The sequence below is a fragment of the Astatotilapia calliptera genome, chromosome 18 (assembly GCF_964374335.1).
Source record: "Astatotilapia calliptera chromosome 18, fAstCal68.1, whole genome shotgun sequence".
In the NCBI taxonomy this organism is placed as follows: domain Eukaryota; kingdom Metazoa; phylum Chordata; class Actinopteri; order Cichliformes; family Cichlidae; genus Astatotilapia; species Astatotilapia calliptera.
The window spans coordinates 6,178,152-6,192,750 of record NC_137439.1 but is presented as its reverse complement, the minus strand read 5'-3'; the positions used below and the strand labels follow the sequence as shown (position 1 = coordinate 6,192,750).

The window sequence follows — 14,599 nt, the reverse complement described above, 5'->3', positions numbered from 1 at the left end:
ACACTTTGAGCCTGTGTGTCGGTAACCATTAAAACTTTACATGGTTTTAAACTTGAGTTTTGTCAGCTGAGAAAACAAAACTCTGGGCTGTTTTCATCTGTAAGAAGCTGAGAAAACCATCTCCTTCGACCTGAAAGTCTGGCGGGTGCCAGGCTGCTCCTCTATGATTCTTTGACTTGCTACATTTTACAGTTATGACATTTTCCCCGGACAGCGGCTCTGTGGGAGTTTCTTGGCCCGTTTGTGCCTCGTGATGTTTAAAAGAGATCGTTTTCCTTCCCTAATAAACAGATTCGACAGCAAAACTTGTAAGCACAGACACAACACCTTCTTCTTCAGTCTGAGGCGGAGACGAAGCACACGTGGCGCAACTTGACGAAGGTGCTACATTAACAAAATTCCTCCTCTGACCGTCATAAAACTGGAGAAAGGAGCGTGTAACCGTGCTTCCTCGTGGCACATGACAATTACAAATACATGTATGCTGGATTTCAATCAGTGGACGCAGTTTAAAATGATTTATGGTCGTCCTGCGCGCTTGTGGAAAAACAGAGCTAAACTTACTCTAGTGCCAGCAAAACCATTACACGCACAATAAGGAGGACTGGGTGGAAAGTCCCGTTACAGTTTATGTTCGACCGCATGAAACGAGAAAGGAAACGAATGTGTCTGGAACACGTGCCTTCATCGAGTACAGATGGTGTTCACTCGGGCCGAAGCGTCTAACAAATACAAAGTTAATTAAACCGTCGGTGCTGTTGCTAATAAGACGACTATTATAAGACAACTTGCTGCTTCAGTTGGAATCGGCGGCAAAAATGACATCAAAGGCTTTAAACAAATCTCAGGTTCATTTGATACATTTTGTGAGTTTCAGCCAGAATTTGTGCCAGTTTTGTGTATCATTGCAAAAATAAAAACTGTAACCTGCAAAAAGGAAAATGTTTCTATTGAATTCATTATGGTGGAAAATCTAATATGCCAGATGCTGATGCAGATAAAGATAAGATAAGATAGAACTTTATTAATCCCTCGGGTGGGTTCCTCTGGGAAATTCGATGTCAGAGGCATCCAAGGAATCTGATTTGGTGGTTGTATTGCACTCAAGGCATAGACCTGAAACTCGGAGCCAAGAATCTGGGGAATGTCCACAGTGAGTGTGACAAATTTCTAAACTTTTTGCCACAGAGATGACGAGCTGTCCCGGGAATTCAGCGACGGTGCTTTCACCTGTCCTGACCTCCGATTCTATCCTGTACTAACTCAGTACTGATGCAACTCTAGGTGCTTTTAATGGCTCCGTTTCTGCTCTGTGACTGCCACTATCATATAAACAGCTTACTAATGTGGAGTAAGCTTTATTCCAATAGCACCTTTGCAGCTAAACAATTAATATCAGAAGGTGCTGCAAACCCAAAATCAGAGGACAAAGGTTGTTAGGCCTGAGAACCTCAGATACTGTCTCCAGTCTTACAGTTGCATAAATGGCGATCACACCTGTGTCTGACTTGTTGACACATCTCTCTGTTCTGGATTAAAATGGTCAAAGGCCCTGAGACCAAATAGTGTTTCAGCTTCATGTGCAGTAAAACACAGAGTGCAAAGCCTTGATGTCATTAAGGAGAGAGGAGCAGCAACAACAGCAGGCCATCGGCAAAGTGCTCACAGAAGTCGCCCCCATAAAAACACTGTTAGTAACAAAGTCTGTGAGAACAGGAGGTTTTTATTTACCTTAAAAACATCCTGAATGTGTCTCAGAGACGTTCTGCAGAAGATTTCTCAACATTTTCAGAAGAAAACTAAACAGATCTTTGCTGTCCCTGGTTTACGGTTGGTTATCTCGTATTTAATCCCAACTGTCAACAAACCAGTTTATCACTGCTCTTTATCAGCGTGCAATAAGCTGCACCATCAGCTGAAAGAGACTGAAATCAACAGAACAGAAAATGAGTTTGAAGATTGATCAGCCAGATAATAACTAAATATTGATTTGTTCATATTATTTGTTTTATATTATTGTACACCCAGAGTTCTTCCTGCTGTTCAGCTCTTCAAAAAGACTCAACTACAAATAAAGGGAGGGAGACGCAGCACAAAACAAAGCAGCTTCCAGCATAAAGAAATTTGTTTTTAAGTCGGATCCAGCATGAAAACAGAGGTTATGTTGGAGGTGGGTTGTGAAGGGGCTTGCAGATGTACACAAACTTCCTGCAGACTAAAGCAGGGCTTATAATTTCCACTAGGATGCACCTGGGTCGTAAACTTTGTATATTATTGTGGACAATTAACATTACAATGCACCAACTACACAGGATTCCCAGGCGATGGACTTCAAGCTGATGTGAAATAACTAACAGGAATGATTACTCAGCCGTCGGGCCTCCAGCTGTCCATGTCTGCAATGGAGTATAATGCAGGCTTAAGATATCTTAAACAGCGTTCCCTCTGGCCTTGCAGAAGGGGATCAGGTTAGCCATCAGCTGATGTGTAGCTGCACTGAGATCAGTCAGCATAGTCGGTCCTAAATCTTACAAGATCGTCTCAGAGGCCTGTGTGAACTACATCTATGCTCAGTTCACCATCTTGTACTCAAATTTAATTATTTTCTAGAGGAAAAAAAGAACGTAGCGTGATAAAGAGTTAAAATCAACAATAATCTGAATTCTTTTGACTGCAATAATCACGTAACGATCACTGGATACGCTCACAGCGCTTCTTCAGAGTAAAAACCTGCTCATCTCCTTTATTTGGTTACATCAGCGCCCAGTATTTACATTCTTTGTTTGTCATGAAGCAGGTGCAAAGCCTATCGTACCAGCGACAGAATCAGGGCCAACAGTCCGTATGACGTTATAGGTGCACCGAAGCAAGCTGGTCAGCAGTCACACACGGCGAGGAAAGCTGCAGAGCAGACGCACGGCGCTTTACATCGTCACTGCTGTCTTTGAAAAACGAAAACTTTCAGATCACAGCAAAGTTCATTTTAAAGTTTTACGTGGTTAAAAACACAAAACTCAAACTCCTGCCATTCACCAATGAGAAAAACAAACACCCTGAAGTCAGACATTTATTCCAATTAAGATAATTAGATCAAGAAAATCAGCTTCCACACACACGCAGACACACACACACAGCTTTCTTCTACTCACCGAGCATTTCGGGCAGCAAGAATAAAAAACTGACAGCAGCAAACTGAGCTTCATGCTCTGCTCAGACGAGCCGCCGTCCTCGTCTGTGGACCAGTGTGTGGAAACACTGGTTGCTTATTCCCCACTGGCAGCACACACACACTCTCTCTCGCACACACACACACCCATTCAATTAACATGCACACTCAAAGACAAGCAGCTTATTAGTTTTAAGGAGGAAGCAGGTCGACCTTGTCTGCACAGACAAAGGGCTGAAGGTGTCTGCTGACATTCAGCTACTGACGCTGCCTTTTCTTGTCAACATACACACACAGACACACACACACACACACACACACTCTGCAGCTGTGAACTGACAATGACTTCACCGTGTACCCTCCATTTTTAGTCCTGGAAGGAAGAAAACTGCTTTTCACCTGATTTCACAGTATGGACACACACCCCTACCCTGTTGGTACAGTCCAACACTGCCTGCCTAAACATGCTGCCCCATAAACAAATTGGTCTGTTTGTCAGCTGACTTCACAGTGAGGTAAGAGAGGACACACACACACACACACACACACACACACACACACACACACACACTCCTGCTGCCGGGTTTTTCCTCACATCTCGAGCCTTCGACCACTCGGGATCCGTAACTTCTCCTGGGGTTACAACGACTGCCAGCACACAGGAGGGGCAACGAAGATTCAATTTTTACTGTAATGATTGGCTCAAATATCTTTATTTTAACTGGAACGAGCTGAATTTCACAGGAAAATCTGAAACAATGATTCACATCCTTTCTTACATGAGAGCACAGTTCAGTATGGTTTGAAAACTGGACGTATTCGACTGTGTCAAAGTGAAAAGCCTGAACTATCAAAAAATGTGATTTTATTTATTTCAGATTTGGGGGTGGGCATTGATTCCTGCATAGGTGGCATCCTTTATAGCACTGAACTCAAATTCAGTGAGCTTTTTCTTTCAAAGGGTTTTTGTAGAAGGCAGACTGCACAACAGATTTTTCACACTTAGGGAAATGGGACTAAATAAAACCCACCGATTCAAAGATTCACAAGTGTGGCCCCAACACTTATAATAGTCTTAAATGTCCCCCTGAAATCTGTCTTATGAGAATTTTTTAGCATTAGCCGCCACATAAAGCAGCCAGCATGGTTCAAAAGTAAAAAGGAGTGCCACCATCAAAACTCAATAAAAAAGCAAATCCAGGGCATCTGTTTGACAGCTGATTCTCTGAAGTGCAGAGCTACAGTGTTAAAATCAGGAATTTTGGCCTCATCTGCTCTTGTATACGAGCGACCACCACCTCTGCTTCAAAGACAAAGATGTTTGTCTTTGAGGGCTTCTCTGCTCATTCCTTTCTGCTTGGGGGGTTCCCCTGGTGTATGCTTGCTGCAAAGAAAATAATACTGGAAAATCCAACATATCTGAATATTCCCACGCTCAAAATAGAGGCCGAGGCCGAGGCACTGTCTACATATTTTCTAAAACGGGACATCATCGTGTGCGATTATCCAGATTTTACAAAACGGGACTTTACAGCTGTAGAATCGCTTTCCATTGAAAAAGCAAACTTAATAAAACCGGAATAATGAAGTCATCATCCAGGAAAACAAATCCTCTGGAGTGACTTCATTTCCTGCAGTTAGACCAAAAACAGAGAGACTGAAGGTTTACGGTCATCTCTGCTGTCCCGAGGGGTCGACTTCTCACAGCGCCGAACTCCAGCAAACTGACCTACATGTCCGAGGAAAGTCCCCCCGCCTGCTCAGGCATCTTGTGACCGGATCGGACCGACTCACTGAGGATGACTTGGGTCACAAGGTCAGCGTTTTTTGTTCTTTTTTCAGTAGATCACCCAGGCTGATCGTCACATGTCCGTTACACTAGATTAAGACACATAATCTGAAACATGCACCCAGCGGATGTTACAAATCAATTTAGAAAAAACCAAAAACACATTTTTGTGTTCAGCATGTCTCAACAATAATACAGATTATTGGATTGGCCCTATAATGGTTTTTCTTCATTTCTGTCTCTCTGTGACATCACAGTATGACCCTATGAGGCTCAGGCTTCAGGTTGCTCTCAAACTTTATTAAAGGTTGTTTCTGCTCTTGGCTCTGCGTGATGTCAGTGAGATGGGATATCCCTAATATGAGTATCTGCTTTTCTAATCTCGTTTACAAGTGGAAGCAAGTCAGAAGAGAGCTCTCATGAAGGGAGGAAGGAGGTGAAATGACAAGGGGCTGCAGCTACAACTATAACGAAGGAGTCAGTCACATTCACTTTAAGCAGCAAATCAAAGTAAGATTTTAAACACCTAGTGAACAGCTGAACAAGCTGGAGGTCATTTCTGCTTTTTACAGCCGCCATTTAAATGCACTGGCTATGCCGCATGCATGCATTGTGATCGGATTGCAGTACACAAATAAGCGAGCTCGGTCACATCCCAGGTTAAGTAAGTCAGTGTCAACCCTGGACAGGTTTAAAGAAAGACTTGCTTCCCTACAGCTGCTGCCAGCAGCTTCGAGTTAGCAGTAAAAGGTGATGTGAGAGTTTTTTTTTTTTTTTAAAAGGATGCCAGGTTTAAACAGGTTGTGAGAGCTGTGTGTACAGTGAGAGCGTGCAGGTCCTGCAGCCAGAACAAATTTGCATGCTGTCATGATTCCCTAAATAGAACAGGGAAACACACGGAGAAATGTCACGTGGAAGCTGTTTTTACAGTAAGAGAAAATGTTTTTTAAAGACATTTGAGCATAAAGATCTGTGTGTGTGTGTGTGTGTGTGTGTGTGTGTGTGTGTGTGTGTGTGTGTGTGTGTGTGTGTGTGTGTGTGTGTGTGTGTGTGTGTGTGTGTGTGTGGAGATCCTATAGCCGGTAAAATTTGCCTACAAAAGAGGTTCCCAAAATAGAACAGGATCACCTTTGATATCTGACACTGCCGGCGTCTCTTCGTGCACATAAACGCACAAGCTTGCACCTGTGCTTCAAGTCGAGCCGGCCGTCAGACGATATTTACCTTCAGGGCTGAGATGGTGACAGTTGGATTTCTGATAAACACATAAATGATGCACGTACTCAGTCACTCACTCCATTATAAACCTCCCTCTCATCTCTGCTGCAGGAACCGCAGATCACACACTTTTATCAGCTTTATCAAACAATGTAACCAACAAAACTAGAACAGGTTTAAATAGTGGCCCCTTGATTCATCACAGTGATGGTGCTAAGAGGACAAAAGGCCTGGAGTTCACGCCGATCATGGAGTCCAATTGAAGCCTCCTCAGATTCACACACTCGGCTGACAATGAGCCGTAGATCCTGAGAACAAAGGAGCAAAAAACTGCAGAAGCTCCAAAGATTCAAAGTGTTTATTGTTACGTGTGCAAAGAAAAAGCATTTCTCTCTACAAGGAAATTCTTTCTCTGCTGTCCACGCGCAGATGCCGTTTAATATGTACAAATGGATAAAATACAAATAGCATTAATAAATAAGTGGAGACAAAAAAAGAAGTTGAAGTGTTAAATATATCTATGTGCAAAGGAGCTATGAGCTTAATATGCTGGTTTGATATGTGAGATGACCTGATGTGCAAAAATTATTATTGCTGTTAAAATAGATCAGCTGTTCAAGAGTCTGATAGCAGTGGGGAAGCTCCGAGGTCCAGTCTAGTACCTACTTTGGTTTTGGCGCTCGGTCTAAGCTTAATTTATCCATTGCTGGATTCATCCAATGCTGCTCGTCACTCTGACATGAAAAAAATACCTCAAATTTCTACCTGCTCGAGAAAAGAAGCCTCCAAAGATGGAGTGGGAGTCCAGACTTCATGTGTTTTTGCCTGTTTAAAATTTCATCAGTTTCTGAAACATTGCTGATGCATTTATTTTATTTTTTGATTTTACGTTTGCTCTGATTTAGTCTGTATTTTTATGCAGCGCTGCATACGAAGTGTATCGACACGAGTGCACCAACTCGAGATTAAATTTCAAACCAGTAACACAAAAAATGCCTTAATGCATTTTAAATTACTGCACAGTACTACTGCATAGCTGCAGGCAAATTTATAACTGTTAATTTGTTTCTGACTATACATCCATGACGAATCGCTAAACAGGAAGGCAAGTGGTACCTGGGTATAAACTGTTTATAAATGCTTTATAACACACTGTAAAACTGTTAAAATATTATATTTCATAAGCTTGTTTCATCGCGCTTTCTGAGGTCAGAAGATTAGCAACAGTCCAAATGCTGGTAGGGATTCAGTTTCCTGTAAAAAAAAAAAAAAAAAAAACAGCTCGACAACCTGCGTGTCAAAATAAAAGACGATCTCTCTCCTCCCTCCCAGCATGAACGTTGCTCCATGCTGCCCTCTGTCTCTTTGTCCGAGCTAAAAATGATGACAAATAATCTCCAAATCCATCACGAACCACATCTGCAGTGAAGAAAGAAACATCTTGAAAGCCCTTCAGGTAAAAGAAGGATTAAAGATATAACCTGATCTGAGCTGGCATGTGAAAAAGTCTGTGGCCCATCGCTGGAAAGATCTGATAGAGATCACTTCAGCGCAGACCTCTGCCTGTCGATAACCTACAAAGTGCTGCGTTATCAGGGGAGCCGGTGCGTTTCACACGCCTTCAAACAAAAGCTGCTTCAGGGAAAATGAAAATGGAGGTTTAATACCTTGTAAGACTATTGGTTTTAACAGTGACGTGAGGAGTGTGCGTGTGTGTTGAAGTCTTATCAAACCCTACTAAAAGCTACTTAGAAGGAACCCACAGGACTGACCGCACAGCCTCAAAATAGACGCACACTTCCCAATTTGCAGAATGTGTTAATGGAGGCCACACACCCTCGTACAGGCACTTCTTTTTAGGAATATAATGCTGCCTCGTTCAGTGCAATTTTCTGCAAACAGCACAAAAGGTTGGGTTCAATTTGCTTTATGAGGCTAACGCCCTGCCAAAAAATCCAGCTGTTCACAGAAGATTGTTGTTGTTTTTCTGCTGATGCTTCTGGAAAGTCTAACATCTTTCCCTTTAACTCCCTGCTGCAAAAACGTCACTTTTCTGACAGCAAGTAGAACACGAGGTTATTCAGTTAAAAGTGTAATTACGGTACGTGCTGCAAGCTTGCATAGTGGTCAGTTTATGAAAGGACAACAACATGATGTGTATCAGCAGATATGTCGATTTATCGTGTTCTAAAAATAATCCATCCAACGCAAAAGCTGCAGCATTTCCATGCTTGGAAAATCATTATTAAGCTTTTCAGGAAAATATCGAACACACTGTTTAACAGCAGAAAGATGGAGTGATGACACTGCAAGTGGTTTCAGATGTTTGAATGTTGAACAAAACAATAGAAACCAAGACTTCTGGAGCTCGAGGCATTGATTTTTGGGTTTTTTTCCTTCAGTATATCGATATTGAGTTAGTGGTGCAGTAATTAATTCCTGCATTCAACAATATTCTCTAAAAATCCACCATCTTCTCAGACACTTAACAGCAGATTGTTTCTTTAAAGACAACAAAAACCTGTGTGTCCGTCATCAGCAGCTGAAATCTGATCCAAAGCTGCTGCCCACGCTGACCCCAGGACAGGAAGAAACGGAGCGTACAGCACCCTGAACTACGCGACCTTCCGGTACTTTCAGAAACACGATGAGTGGTGAGCAATCGATACACAAAAAGGGAAGATTTTCAATGATGAACCCGGCTGATCACGACGACTGGAGCGGCGTGATGTCTGCGGGGGTGACGTCACTGTTGGCAGGGGTGTTTTTACTCTCGAACGCCCGAGAGTTTGGCCATGAAATAAAAGGAGGAAATGATTTGGACAAGGAAGAGTGGAAACTATCGACTGAGCAAAAAAAAAAAAAAAACATTTCTTCAAGCAAACACTCTTGATTGCTTTGGCAGACGTATTAAATTGGATGGACGGACAGCTGTTGTACTTGGATGCTCCAAAGAGAGTATATCTATAAGGTATGAGCTTTTGAAACACCACAGATAGTGAACTCTTAAACAAAAGAAGAAAAAAGTCACCTCTCCCTAACAGCGATTAATAAAATTATTGATATGCAATTAAAACATGTTCCCGTGTTCCTGCTGTACATCACATCAACCGCACTCCTGCACACATAAACCCAAAGAAGAGGCTTCCTCTTTAATTCAATTACATCCGCCAGCTGCAATTTGGAGAAAAGGAGGAGGAGGGAAGGAGATGGAGGAAGTGGTGACCCAGACTTTGGCTCTTGGTGTAGCTGACTGCGATCTCAGGGGGGTGCAGAGTGGCTGAGCAGCTGTGTTAGCCAGGAAATGTACAACAGCACAGAGAGGTGCAGTGCAGCAGATACAGCCGGCCAAAGCTCGACTGTTGTCCCAGTGGTTACACAGCCTCACGCCTCCTGAGCGTGTAGCTGTGGCAGGATTAGGAATTAAGATTTTAAACATTTTGGTTTGTAGCGCTTTCCATATCTAACATTAGCAACCATCCCAAATACCTGCGAGTGATTTCAGAATAATTAAGCAGCACATCATCAATGTCACGTGGATGTCAGTAAACTGTCTGAGGACAGTTTATTATTAAGGTTTTTACCTCTCTGAAGTTCTGCAGCATGATTAAACAAACGCAGCTGGTCACCAATAACAATGGAAACGTGTACGGTTAAAAAGAAGGGATTCACAAGTAGCAGCACAACAACAGCAGTGGTTCCAGTGACTCCAGACATGCTGGCAGAAGTGTGGAACAACCAAAGGGGAGGGGGACACTGAGCACAGGGACCATCGTAAGTTTTGAAAGTAAAACGTTATATTGATCCATGAATTTAAAAGGTTACAGCAACCCTCTGTGTATGCATGAATGGATAAAGGGGTGTGTCACAGCAATGTGGAAAACGCATTAAAACCAGCTGACAGATAGCAGGCTAGCTAGTGCTACTGTTAGCTGAAAACTTGCCGACGTGTCCGCTTTTATCCGAACATCTTCAACTTTTAAAATAAGAAGGTAACAAAAGCCTCATTAATAGATCTTCAAACGTGTACCACAAGCCAAAGGGCGACTTTACTCACTCAGTCATCCGCTACATGTAAAGAACATCATACAAGAGCTAGAGAACAACTTCAGGTCACCGATGATACAACTCAGACAGGTGACACTCGTACAAAAACACGTACCTGTAACTATACACATATACAGCAACTGAACATCTGCAACAAGGACACATAATCAGTGACAAGCAGGTAAATTGTTTTTGTTTATAAAGCAGCAGCAGTCTCGTGGCCAATCAGTGTAGCATACTGCTTCGGCAACACTGCTTTTAGTTTATAGTAGCATATAATATAATGAAGTATATGAGTATGTGAATGAAGTGCATTATAGCTCTGGGTAGACATGGCTGGACTTTTCAAAGCAAAAGGTGCCGATCAGGCGCTAAAAGTTCAGAATACCTGAGGTTAATAGTTCAAATGTCTACACGTGGTTAGAAAGTTTGGGTGTGGAAAGAGACTATTGAGACTCTTAGCAGCTACCATCCCGTCATGGACTCTTTCAATAATAAACATGTCCCAGTTGGCTCCAGTCGAGAAGCTCGCTGGCCTCCGGCAGACGACTGGCTGTGTAAATGTGTGAGTTCTGGAGCAGGGCGTTGCTGGAAAAGAACATGTGTGCTCAGTTAGCTTTCAATGGGTAAATAAATCTCCAGGTTAAACCGATCATAAGCCCTTTAGAGCAGGGGTTGTGGCTAACGGTTAGAAAAATAAGCTTGTGTGAGGATTGTTACAGTTTTCCTCTCAGCTTTGGATTAAAATCGCTGTTTGGGGTTTTTAAACCTCGCTGTCCACAATCACAGCTGCCCACAATCCCTCTGCTCTGGCTGGACTGGAGTCATCTTAATCCCTGAAGATTACACATATGCTCACATATAGACACATACAACTGTATAATCCACCGGATCTGTGAAAACACCACTTTAGCTTTTCACAGCCAGACACCAGATACGGCGAGCTCTTCCTGAACGCTCATGGGAACTAACGCATCTCCGGCCAGAAATCGCAGAATCGGTGCTACAGTGTTTACTGCCAAATGGCATTCTGGGTAATAACGTGAGTCACTAGGCTGCAGTCACTAGTCAGCATAAAGCATCAAAGGAGGACTTTGGTCTAACTGCTTAAGTTATTAAAACTGTATATTATGTATATTATGTAAAACTGACTACATAGACATTTACTGTGTCCATCTCTGTTTTATAAGGAGTTTGTTTAATGTGATAAATATCAGATAGAAACACCACCAACAAAGTTGGTGGTGTTTCTAACCAGACCATCTAAGTGAGTAACTATGGCTAATAACTAATAATTAACTACAACATTAAGACCACTAACACTTGAAGTCAATACCACTCATCTCTTCTTCAGTGCTCTGCTGGGAAAACCTTGCACCCACGCCACAAAAACTGGAAGCACTGGAACGAGCCCAGTCCATGCTTATGCCTCACCCTGCAATCCACAATCCCCAAACCATTCACTGCCAGCATCCTCGTGCCAGGCACAGCAGGACACCCCGTAAAGTCCGGGATCCATGAACCGACTGGTCCAAGCTGTGCTGGCAGCAGCAGAGGCATCTTCAACACACCAGCCACATGGTTTTATTACTGCAGATTTCAGAAGCAGCTCATTTTAAAGATAAATAAAAGTCAGAGGTGTGCACACATCTGGCCCAGCAAATGATCAAATCAGTGTTATTCTGAAGCTGTTTAACTGATCTGAGAGATAGGAGGTGCAAGATCATTCCCATTTTCAGCCGAAATGACATGAAAACTCTGATACACAGAAATGCAACAAGCTGTGGTTTGCCCGTGTTACAGGGATCCCTGCAAACCCGAGCTAGCCAGAATTGCATTTGAATTTTATTCCAGCTGACAGATGGAGCCGGGGGACCTCAACCAGAGCACCCTTCAGCCCTCCAGGACCTAACGACTGGCGATGTCTGTCTCTCTAGAATATTACAGTTGTTTCTAGCCTGGCACGGTGGGAGCAGCCGAGGCATTTCCATGTGCTGCTGTTGATAGTCAGCTGCAGTGCTGCTTAGGCACTCGCGTTCCCCCCTCCCGTGCTCCACCCAGAAGCTCTGAGCGGCCCGACTGAGAGGAAATACCAGCGTGTGCTGCTAAAACAATGTGGTTTTAATCTGAGAGGAGTGCGGCCCTTTAAAACTACCACTCAGTTTCTCACTCGAGAAGACGCCGTTCCTCCTCTGCAGCAGCACAGAGGCCTCTTTTTGTTTATGAATCTTTTTTCCCTCTGCCTTCTCATATCCCTCCATCCCACTTTGGTTGTTCGGATTGCTTTCACACAACCGCTGCTAATAGACTCCAACACTGCTCAATGTGTTGGAGAACGCTGGAGCACAGAAAGTCATTAACGTTGATGAAGCGCCATTCACACACCAGGCGTAAGCCCAAATCAAACATGGCTGCAACCATAAATATTAGACAACCAGAGAGGAAGAAATGCCAGCTGCCACAGAGCAAAGCGGGCAGATGAGTTTGGAGTCGGTTTGCGTTGGATGGGTGGACGAGACGTCTCATCGACTTTCCCGAAACTCCTTCAAAAAGGAGGAAAAAGTTTTCTTCTCTCTGTGCAACGAGATAATGAGTGAGTCTGGCAGCAGAGTGCGCCCTCATTTTACAGCTGAAGTGGAATTCATGTGGACGGAAGACTGAAGAAAAAAAAATGTGATCTTCTATAAGCAGAAATGACACTGAAAGCAGCACATTTTCCCTTCAACGAGTCAACCTTCAGTTTATCCCAGATTCCTACAGTTCAGAGCAGATTTGAAGCTGTGCGGCTGCACAAGCGGGAAATCCAAGGGTGTGACTGCCAGAGGAGTCTGATGCGACCACAGGAACTGGGTGTGAAACACGGCAAAAGCTCAGATTCAGTCGCAATGGTATTTGAAAAATGGCCTGCAGGGTGAGCTGATGGTGAAGACGAGGAAGGAGAAAATAATAAGATCGTGCAGAGGAAGGATCACAGGGTTTACTCGACAGAACACTTAGCACATCAAAAACACCTCAAAACCTTTCACTCTTCTTCTTTTTCAAAGACGTGAAGAAAAAAAGAGGATATTTTTGGTTTGAGTGCAGAAACCGGATATTAGCACGAGTACTCAGAAAAAGACGCCATCCTCACTGAGAATGAAAGTCATTTTGCATGTTAAGAGGCAACAACAGAACAATTTAAGTTAAATAATGATTTATTTAAAATATCAGATAGAAAAAAGGGAGCATTTTTTCCCTTAAACTCATCCATGAAGAGAGCGATGCCAAAGTCACACTGAAGAAATCTGCACTTTTATTCAGGAATAAAACTCTGGACTATTTAGGATTTAATGATGAAGTCAGGATGATTAAAGTTACAGTCTGGACCAGAATCTCAAACTCAATTTACACCATGAGCTGAAAAAACTGAAAGTTTTTGTTCATTTACAGAAAATTCTCCACCATTTAACTTTTCTATTAACTAATTACTTTGGTGTAGCATTAATGGTCATGTGGGAGGTCTTTATCAGTAAAAATAAAGCTGTAAAATACATTAAAACACACTTATAAGTCCAAAATCTTTGTCTTTCTTCACATTTTAAAAAGCAGTCCTGTGGGGCTGGATTAAAGTCTTCGCCAGGCCGATTATGGTCCCCTGGCCTTATGTTTGACATCCCCTGTGCTAGACCGTGCCGAATTAAAAACCACGCCTAAACATTAGCTGCTAAACTGAGATAAATTCAGGTAACATTTAGCACTTCAAATGTAAACACCAGACTCGAGACTATCGGGCTGTTAGTGAAGAAATAAACATCATGTGATGGTAATAATTAGTGCACCGTGCCTCAGCGTGTTCGCTCCATGTGTATTTCAGGCCGTAAAAGCGGGAAACATCATCTGCAACAAATTAAGACAAAAACATCAAACAGTCCAACATAGTTTGAATAGTTTACGGTGTTGCTGCACTTTGTTTCCCTCTCATTTGGATTAAGTAACAACAGCAGCAGCAACTGGACGTCACCCTGCAGCCGTGAATGCCTCAGACTGGGCTCTGGCAACTGGGATCCCAGAAACCTTAGCTATGCCTTAGTTATACCAGCAGGGGCACACACACACACACACACACACACACACACACACACACACACACACACACACACACACACACACACACACACACACACACACACACACACACACACACACACACACACACAGCTGGCGCTCAACCACCTCTGGTGACCCCAATCGTTCCAACTGTACAGATTGAGTTTCCACAGCATCTGTGCCAGCCACATGTGTGTATCTAACATGGCTAATGTAGCTAATCCCCATGACACACACACACACTCAGGCAGGCAGGCCATGGGTGGTTGTATCTGCAGTGGTGGGCAGATATC

The 14,599-nt window shown here is 43.1% G+C and overlaps 1 protein-coding gene across 5 annotated transcripts in view; it reads right to left on the bottom strand.

Moving 5' to 3' along the window:
- The window catches only part of LOC113009931 (disco-interacting protein 2 homolog C), a 204,964-nt gene that overhangs the window by 107,875 nt on the left and 82,490 nt on the right, over positions 1-14,599 (bottom strand). Inside the window, exon 1 of one of the 5 annotated variants that reach the window (XM_080292964.1) lies at positions 3,150-3,244. The exons of the other annotated variants lie outside the window; for them this stretch is intronic. Within the exon in view, the coding sequence (XP_080149090.1) occupies positions 3,150-3,156 (7 nt within the window). The 5' untranslated portion in view covers positions 3,157-3,244. Of the gene's footprint in view, positions 1-3,149; positions 3,245-14,599 lie in introns of those variants that run through there. 5 annotated transcript variants of the gene reach the window in all.